The sequence below is a fragment of the Henckelia pumila genome, chromosome 4 (assembly GCF_033568475.1).
Source record: "Henckelia pumila isolate YLH828 chromosome 4, ASM3356847v2, whole genome shotgun sequence".
Classification (NCBI taxonomy): domain Eukaryota; kingdom Viridiplantae; phylum Streptophyta; class Magnoliopsida; order Lamiales; family Gesneriaceae; genus Henckelia; species Henckelia pumila.
In genome coordinates, this window is record NC_133123.1 from 32,489,103 (window position 1) to 32,499,819 (window position 10,717).

At 31.9% G+C, this 10,717-nt stretch overlaps 1 protein-coding gene across 1 annotated transcript; it reads left to right on the forward strand.

The window, feature by feature from the left end:
• The first annotated feature begins 378 nt into the window (after window positions 1-378).
• Window positions 379-2,057, forward strand: LOC140867049 (EPIDERMAL PATTERNING FACTOR-like protein 2). Its single transcript, XM_073272116.1, has 3 exons — window positions 379-1,169; window positions 1,282-1,316; window positions 1,426-2,057. Exons 1-3 carry the CDS (start codon window positions 1,055-1,057, stop codon window positions 1,678-1,680), a joined length of 405 nt encoding a protein of 134 aa, XP_073128217.1. The 5' UTR covers window positions 379-1,054; the 3' UTR covers window positions 1,681-2,057.
• Window positions 2,058-10,717: the final 8,660 nt, after the last annotated feature.

Below are 10,717 nucleotides of genomic sequence, written 5' to 3' on the forward strand. Positions count from 1 at the left end.
AACATTCATAATGTTTATCAAGTTTAATATGACGAGTCATTTTCCAATATATTTTGTACGTGTATAACCTTTGGCCATGTTCGATAGTGTTTTGTGTAAGCTCAAATATTCTCGTGTAATTTATGTCATCGGGGAATGTGTTAAAAGTTTCAGTTCTTGGAAGGAACTATATATATGTCAAAAAATTTATAGTCATGTAATTTTACAAAGACAGGGAAATGTTTTAAAACAGATCTATGGTTTGATCTTGAGATGAGATGATAAACAATGAAATTAGGATTTAACATAACCATACAATAAATACATGAAGCAAAAATAGAAAAGAGAAAATGAATTGAAGAGCAGCAGTATTCAGATGTGAATGAGTGATACTGCAATATTTTCCGTGGCTTCTTGCTGTCTTGGCCACTTGTCTTCTTCCTTCTTTCCCTTTCTTCTCTCTATCGTTATTGCTGTCTTCTCCATTAAAATTCTCTCTTTCTTTACATTTATATAATATATCCATATGTTTGAATTGAAATTGAAAAAGGGTCGGCTCATTCCACGAGGTTCCCCGGCTTAATTTACATATATACTCCAAATTCTTTGCCTTGAAGCCTTCTTTTTTCCAGCTTGGTTATTTTGATTTTTCCTCGCATCTTTTGTGTGCTTTTTATCTCTTCTCTGATTTGTCCTTGCACGTTCCATCACCTCAACTTGTTCAAAAAGCCAAAAACAAAGAAAACAACGCCAGCCCACCCCACACATTCTAGCTAAAGATTCACAAATGTGACAATATGTTTTTGTAATCTGTAGCGCCAACTGTTCCACTCGATCAGTGAATGTGCCCCATCACACTTGTTGGCGTTTGTGTTTTGGGTTCCAATCTGTGTTTATAAAGGTCGCTGTAGTACTCCTTGGAAACACTTGCGTTTTTTTTTTTTTGGTCTTCTTTGGTTTTTGGGAAACGAAATGAGAAGGGATTAATTTCAGCTGAATATTCTTGCCACTGAAGGGCCTGGCTAGCTTCTTATCCATTTGTGCTTCTGAACTCGATTGGGCTCTAAATCCCAGAATGGGATGCGGGAAGAAGATGATTTGTGGGCGTTGGAGGATTCACCGTTTCAATGTTTCTTTGATCGTTTGCATGTTTTTAATTTCATCCCAGTCAAGATTATACAATGCCGAAGGTAAATTGATGACTTCCCAATTATTAATTTCTTGGATTTAATGCGATCGACTATTAGTTAGTTATGTGGAACACATTTTCGGGCTAAAGTCACGATCTTGTGCGTGTTTCAGGTAGAAAACTGGCACAGGCAGCTGATAATTCCGAGGTAAAGATCTCCCATTTTCCTTCTGTGCTTCTTCTTCTTCTTCTTAAAAAAAAAAAAAAAAGAAGAGAGAACAACATTGATATTGGAAGTGAATTCTTTACATTTTCAGACGTTGAATGAAGAAAAAGCCATCCTGCGAGCACAAATCGGCTCCAGGCCGCCGCGCTGCGAGCGGCGGTGCGTCTCGTGTGGCCACTGCGAAGCCATTCAAGTTCCCACAAATCCTCAAACAAGAAACGGAATCAACAACGTCTCCGCCACCGCAGTACTGGCCAAAGCAGCCTATGTTAGAGGTGACGACACTTCAAACTACAAGCCAATGAGCTGGAAATGCAAATGCGGGAGCCTCATTTTCAACCCATAATTTTTTTGTCCCCAAATCCCGAACCTCCAAATTCCCTGTAAATGATTAGTCTATTTATGATAACTATTTACACTTTCAAGAAAAAAGGTAAATCAAGTCACAATCATGGCTCGGTTTGGTTTGGTTTGGTTCGGTTCGGTTCACCTAAGCACCACTTCTAACATGAAAGGGAAAAATCAGAGTGCTTTTTCGTTGGCATCTCCGAAGTTTCCCCATCTGTCGTGCAAAATCTTTAATTGTTACGCCATTGATATGCATTAATATTTGATATTGAATGCATGAAGGCAATCATATACCTTACAGCTCTGATTTCTGAGCTTTTTTGATATTGTACCCAAGATTCTGATATGTACAAGGCAGTACTCTGAGTAAATGCGATGCGGGGCTGTGAAGATTTCTGGGCTTTTGCTTTAAAATTACAGCAGAGGATTAACAAATGTGGTAGTGGTAACTTGGAGCAGGAAGATGAAAGATTTTGTTTTAACTGTTAAAAAAAAGACAAATTTTTACTGTTTTTCTTTTGCAGATTGAGCTGTCTTTCCTCGAATTTGATCAACTTTGAACACGCAAGAGTTAGTTATATCATAACTAACTTAGTAGTAACTAATTAATGCTAAATCAGTTCTATATCAGTGATATTTTAAAGAGTAATGTTAGATATACACCTAGTTGTATATCTTGGTTTACACTCTTCCTTATTAATTATAAATTTTTTTTTGATCAACTAGATATTTATTTCTTATCATGGGTATTTTGCAATTAATGAGGAAAATTAGGAAAATTTTAAATAAGAGTGTAAATCAAGGTGTACACTACAAGGTGTACATCTAGTATTTTTCTATTTTAAATTCATTTATCAAATCTTTCCCCAAATTGAATTTGTTCCTTGAAATTATATGGATCCAAAAACAATCTTATATAATTGAAATTGTTTTACTACATATGTTGGTATAGTAGAAAATGAAGCGGATAATTTCATTTTTTAATAACATGAGAACTAGTATAAGATATCGTTCGGAGTGCACCCGGTGAATTTTTGGGTTAATACAATAATATGCAGATCACGTTGGTTGACTTCGTACTCATCAATACCCATACAGGTAGACTTGTCCGAAAAACATGATAGGAAAAATACAAATCGTAACCATTTTTTAAACAGTCATGTACCCAAGTAGGGGTGCAAACGAACGAAATTGAGCCGAATAATGGTAAAATTTTAAGGCTCGAATTCGACTCGATAAAAGTATATTCGAGTTCGAGCTCGATTCGAAGTTCGATAATTTCAAATATTTTTGCTCGAGCTCGGCTCGAAATGAAGTTCGAGTTCGAGTTCGAGTTCGGTTCGAAATATTCGAACCTATTCGTGAACTATTCGGATATTATGGTTCGAAAAGCTCGAAATGTTCGAAAAAGTTCGAAATGTATATATATTTATTATATAATTATATTATATTATATTAATTAAATATTAAGGCTCGCGAACTATCGAACAGAGTAATTTCGGCTCGAGTTCGGCTCGAAAAAAATTCGAACGTGCTCGAATTCGGCTCGAGTTCGATAAGCTCAATACAAATCAAATATTTATCGAACGTGCTCGTAAAGCTCACGAACAGGTTCGATTCGTTTGCACACCTGGCCCCAACAATTCACACCCCTGAAGAAGATAACATTCTTTCTGTAAATTTGTATTGTTGAAATCTAATAACTAATATTTACGGGTGTGTTTGGATGCAGTGGGTCTGAGGAGATTTGAAATTATAAATGCCATTTTAGGTATTTGGGAAATGGGAAGATTAGATTTTCAAGCGATATTTGCATTTTGTATTTTTTTTTTCTTAAGATTAAATGTTTATATCTTATTCACAAAAGCTTTTCTTTACTTTTCAAATTATCATTTTCTCCAAACCTTCGTACTGTTAAATGTTAATTTACACGTACTTTGCTACATCTTTTTTATAATTTTATTTTAAATCAATTAAATACCCTTCAAAAAAATCAAAAAAATATAAGAAAAATTCTATAAAATATTTTCTTCCTTTAAAACTTCGTAATTTTAATACCAAAACCCAATACGTCAAATTTTGGCATTTTTAAAACAAATTTCTCTTAATGAACTAGTATTTTTTATTTCTTAAACTAATATTTGGTAAAAATATATTTTTTTTCGTATATATATATATATATATGTGTGTGTGTGTGTGTATGAAAAAAAGCGTCCACTATATTTTTATAAAAAAAAACATATGTGAATTTATGTAATTTTATTATTAAACAAGAAATTTTAAAATTGTAATATCGATTTTTAAAAAATATTTGATTAGGGGTGACAAAAATTCCCGAAATCCCGACCCTTCCCGAATCTCATCTCATTCCCGTCCCGAAAAAATCCCAACCCGAAATTTTCCCGACCCAAACTTTCGGGATTTTTCCCATCCCGATTAATATCAGGAGCGGGATCGGGAATAAAACCTTATCCCGACGGGATTCCGACCCGTCCCGAAATAATATAACAATATATTTTATTAATATTATTAATATAATAAGCTAAATATTATTATATTTCAACTCATATAACACTTAATTGTGAATTTAATTCACATAATTTTTATTGTTTGAACCATCAAATTGTAAAATCACGAAATGACATTTTATTTTAGTGCAATTTTTTAAAAAATTAAATTAATAATTTAATTAATTCATATTTATAATTATCTAATTATAACAAATATGTAGAACAAGACTCAAAAGATTAATTTGACAATCTATTTACCAAAATTTATTTAGTAATTGTATCCGAACATTTTATTAATAATTATCCGATACATTTTTTCTCTTAACAAAACTTTGAAACATTATCCAAAATATTTTAATATTATATGTTTTAAGTTGAATATTTATTTTTATTTATAAATATAAGTTTCTAAATAGTATATTTAATAAAATTATCACAATTTTTTTATTTTTGAACGAAATCTTGAATATGAAAAAAAATTCGGGATTTTCTCTCCCTACCCGACGGGATCCCGAATAGTCGGGTCCCGAAATGTTTCGGGTACGGGATCGGGAGGAAAAAAAGTTTTCCGATTCTTTTCGGGACGGGAGTTGGGTAGGGGTTTACGGGACGGATCCCGACCCTATTCCACCCCTATATTTGATAGTTTTATTTTTTTTATTATACGTGAAAGCAAATCTTGAAATAATATAACATTTTAAATTTGTACTAACACCAAAATGGAATTCAAAATCCAAATATCATTATTAAATCAAACACTGTTATTATGCATTTGCTGTTCTAGCCTTCTAGGTATAGATATTTCGGAATTGCACGAGACTCGGATTTAGTTGGAGTTTTCACATGAGTGGGAGTAATCTAGACTCTAGTGTTCAAGGATTTTATATCCTTCTGTTTTTGAAAAGTGATATTAAAAAATTACTTATTGTTTATTTTTTTAATATGAAAAGTATTATAATTTTTTATAAAAAAATAATATGAAATTATGAGAGTTAATACTTAATTAACACTATTTATAGTGCAACATAATTACAGGCGAGAAATGCATAAATGAAGCATCGAACTTTGTTTGCTTCATTAGCAATAAATATACATAGAAAAATGTTGTAAGTATATATTTTATTTTAGAATTAAGAGTGATAATATATATGGTAACATGCATTTTTATCTCATATAAATGGAAAGAATAAAAGAAACGGGGGATGATACGTAAATATGTTTTAAGGGTGAATTGATGTTCAATCCCTAAATTCAAAATCAAATTAAGAATCAGTCCCTTGTCAGAAAAAAATTGTTTGCGCACTCCCTGGACCCACATTATTTTTCTCGGATAAAATTAAGTGCAAAACATTGAAAATATGGTACAAATTCAAGATATTTGAGCACTAATTGTTCAAGATCGAGTACAAAAATATAATTTTGAGTATAAAATCTAAACATCTTTATTAATGTGAACTTGCAACATGTGTTTGAGTACTCAAAAATCATATATTTGTACCAGATCTAACACATTGGGTACTCAAAAATCACATATGAGTATCATATTTTCAATGTTTTGTACCGATTTTCATCCAAATAAAATAAATGTGTTATTAATATCAATATTTTTTTAGTACTCGAAAATCATATATTTATACTAGATCTAACACATTTGATACTCAAATATCATGTATTTGTACCATATTTTTCATGTTTTGTACCAAATTTCATCTGAAACAAAACATGTGGGCCCAAGGAGTTTAAACAAAGTTTTTTTTCTAACAGAAACTGATTACCAATTTAAGTTTAGATTTGGAGACTGAATTATAAATTATCAATATTTTAACAAGTCCTGTTAAATGAAAGTTACATTTGAGTGAATTTACCCAGATCAAGTACACTTGATCCAAACCACTCACAATAGGGTAGCTAATGTTATGTCCCTATCTCAATAATTTATAATTATATATATATATTATATATATATGTAGAATTTTGATAGGGTAAAAATAATACGAGGGTGACATCGTGAAGTCTACTTATTGGATATATATAACACCATTTCAACAAGTGCTCACACAGATGTTCACGTGCTATTAAAATTATATGTGTGTGTGCGCGCGTCCAAGCACGCATATATATTTATACATACAGATAAATATAAAGCAATTTTTAAGACAGATTAATGCATGATTGAGTGAATATTTGACAAACAAATTTAACACAATTAAAAAAATTGTATTTTTAATCAGATATGTTTATTCATTTGCGATTTTATTAGTGAATGATTGTTAGCAATGTTAGAAATGTACAATATTATATGGTTAAGTGTAGTGATGATGTGAATGCAGTACATATTGAAGGATTTTACAGCTAATGTTTTAAATTAAACCAATTAATTTAGTTTATGTTCGATGACACGGGATATGAAATGAATGATGAAATAAATGAAATTAGAATCTAATAAAGAATTAATGCATTACACTTGAACTTATTATATTTATTCATTATTTACTCAGTTAATTTGTTTTAGATGACTAAAATTATAGTTCAAATTAAAAACGATTTTTTACGCTTCAGGTCGTAGTAATCGCGCTTAAGCTTGAAAAGCTTGAAGCTTGGCTTCCACATTTCTACACGCTTCACGCTTTTTAGAACCTTGTAAAATTATAAGACACACAACTATGAATCTATGATTGAAATTTGATAATACAGGAAATTAAACTGCACAAAATTAACAATTTTCCATTCCAAAAATAGAGCTAGTCCAATTTATTTCTGTACAACACGAAACCAATACCTAAAAAACAAATTATGGAAGGACAGTTGGGCATTGGAAAGTGAATTGCACTTAAATGCTGCACGGCCCATCTCACCAACTCTTTTGTGCTAACTTTCACATTTAAAATTTACTCAAAAAAACTACACATTTATACTATATTAATACAATCTGCATTAAATCTTTACGTAACAACACTTCATACAATTGTTCTTGAGATAATGTGTAGATGGATATATATATGATTGTTCAATGTGCATCTACTAAATGTGGAATTAAGATTAGTTGTTTTAGTGGTAGTATCGAGATTCTACTAATCATTGTAAAATGGTGTTAGCATTAAACGTGACATGAAATATCGAAATTATTAGATTGATTGAAAGAAGAAATTGGATGCTTGTGTCTGTCAAAACAGGTAAAAAATATTTAGAAGATAGATAGGTAGATAGCTTGTTGCCATCTCCAAATCGAAGTGAATATTAAGTGATGCGACATTTCATAGGCCATTTCCCTCTCCACCCTTCTCCACACCAAATATTCCAAAATTTTATTTCAGCGTGAACAAATATAGAATATAATGGATTCGGATCCTCTGCTGTCCAAACATAACATATCGTGCTATCTTGTTTTTTTTTGTTTTGAATTGAGATGTTAGCGAATATAGAATATAATTGATTTGGATCCTCTGCTCGTGCTATCTTGTTTTTTTGTTTTGAATTGAGATGTTCGAATATAATTGATTTGGATCCTCTGCTCGTGCTATCTTGTTTTTTTGTTTTGAATTGAGATGTTCGCGTGAACATTTAACATCTCAATTAAAAAAAATAAAAAAAAATAAAAAATTTCAGTGAAATGACGTCGTTTCATTGCATAGCACGAGGTGTTATATTTGAACAACACAGGATCCAAATCCGATATAATAATCAATCAATTTTAATGAGATATAGTTTTTTTTTTTTAAATTTCATCTAAAATTTATGTAGGATCAAATGTCGACATCTTTATTTATTAAAACTTAATCAAATCAAATAAAACCACAACCAATTTGGAGAAAACAAGCAAAAATGCCTCTACAGTCTACATGTTCCAAGTGGCAAGTGTTATTATGCTCACGAGCTATTATTTTTTTATTAATTAAAAAATTTGAAACATACCGGCACGTATGGAGGTGGTCGGAAAATCCAGTCTCACGTGTGGAATTTATATGCCTACACTTTTAAAAAGTGCCCCAAAAATAATTCAATCTTACAATTATCCTAAATTCCAAAGTGAAAAGAATGTCTTAAATAAAGGCTTGATCAAGACAGGCAAAAGCAAAGGCCACAAATACATAGACAAATAAATAGAGACGGAAATTTGATTGTAGCATGAGTATGGCGAAAAAGGCATTCCGATTCCCGAAGCACTTATCTTTGTTACAAAATTTCAGGGATATTTCATTTATTCGATCCTTGATCCAATGGGCACGTAAATAGTAATGGGCCACAACTTATTTTTCAATTTGGCTCCACATAAAAAAAATACATATATACGGACCAATTGTATAATTGGTCCACCTTTAGATTTTACGTGTCTAATGAAAAATCATATACGACACATGAATTAACCTTTAGGACAATGTTCTAAAAGCAACTTCGAATCAACCACGTTACTTTCTTAGGAACCCTTTTCGAATTTCTTTACTTTAGCACAAAAGATCGAGGATTCTTTATGCCCACAGCTGTTTCAAAAAAGACAAATGAGTCGTTCCTCAAGATCAAACAATCGCAAAGCCAAGGAATCATTTCTACGATTAACCCATCGTGTAATAGCCTTTTTCTTATCTTGCATGTAATCCCATGAACCATTCTTTTCATTCATATGTGGTTCGAGTGAGTAGTCACTCATTTCATGGTTCCATGGGACATTTCTAAATTGGTTCTTAGCAGGTTCACAAGACATTGAGATCGAGTGAGAAAAAAACAAACTCTGCGAGCTCAATGGTTTCACATGATCCTACAACTAACCCATCAATCCAAGAAAGAAACGGCACATTTTGGTCGAGAATGGGAATAGCTGCTAGTTGACACTGAGTAGAAGATCAGAATCGAAATCAAGATTTGTTTGAATAAAACCAAGGAGATTCAAAACTGAACCAAATTACTGCGAATACATACAAACAAGTAGACCTTCAACAAGAGCGAACGAGATAACATGGAGAGTTCATTCCGGGACCACCAGCTCACGACCTAGTTAGATCAATCAAGATAAAATGATGCAGGTTTGGGTAACAAAGACTAGCAATATAGAAATGCTAGATTCAATATACACTGACCATCATCGATCTATGCTCGGATTCCAGTTATAACTAGAATAGTAGGTAACTAGAGAAAAGGTTCGGCAACTAATGAGCATTATCAAAGAAAAATAAAAGATTTAAAGCATACACCTTTCTTGCTCATTTTGGTCAATTCATGGAGCAAAAGGGAAATCTTTGCAAAACGTTTCGTTCAAGAAATTTGGAGCACAAGTTCTCTGTCAAATAATTATACATTGAATTCTGATTAATAAAATTATGTAAATCATCAGTTCATCAAGTTCAATACCATAAATTATGTAAACTCCACATCTATGGTATTCCAAGTCGTTAGAATTATAAAATTTTAAAAACAAACAGTATGTAACACTTAATATATGGGTGAACATGAAGATGCTGTTGCATCCAGATAAATTGCTTCAAGAAATGTTGACCCTTGCAGAATGCTGAAACTAGCGTAGCCATGTATTTGTCAAAGAAATAAACAAGATAGAAATGCACAAGCAGCCCACTTACCCGTAATCTCCCAATAAAGAACAATTACTTTAACTCGGAAAATGGATAGAGAAAGTAAGATATTAATACTGAAAAATCCTGACCTAAAAATCTCAACTTTATATCACAATTTTAAGTGGAAGAAGAGCAGTATCTAAAAACAATATATGATAGATCTGACTACCAGGTCAAGAAAACCATACTCTCAAAGATAGGTAGTGTATTTGCTTGACTGGATGAAAAGAAACTAAGAGTTTATAAACTGCTTTGGTTCTGACCTAATTGACTAAAGAAATAGATAGATTTTATCCTTCCAAAAACTTAATAGGAACGTATTCCCTATCATCTAGTATAGATATGGGAACAACTCCAAAGTAGCAACCGAACGCAATTGATAACTCCTAGAGGAGCATGTAACTGATAATACGTGACTAATCATCTTTCAGGATCCATCATCTTCGAGCATCTAATATATGTAAACACAAAGAACTTCATCGATTTTGATGCATCTGTGTATTATTTTTACAACAGTTTTTACCATGACATATATTCCTTCTAAATCAGGGTGGTTAAGATGAGAGTTAATTGGTCAAAGAAATCAAGCAAAAAGCTCAAATGCAAAATTAATAAATTTCCTAAACAAACAATTTCAATAAACAAATGTCCTTGATGACTGATCTATAATGAAAGCATAATCATATAACATTTAAATAGAGGAAGGAAACCTTTGTGTTTAACAGGAAAAATAAAGCATTCCCGCTAATATAACTAAATTCGACATTGAGGCAGGTTAATTTGGTGTTGCTTGAACATCTGGTATCACATAGTCAAAAGACATTGATCATCTTCAGTTGTTACAAAGCAAAAGTAATCAAATAAAACAATAGGACGAGCTGTAAACTAGTTTGGTAAGGAACAAGTGAACAACGAGCGCAACAAGTCTCACAGTAATTACCTCAAATACACCATTTGTGTC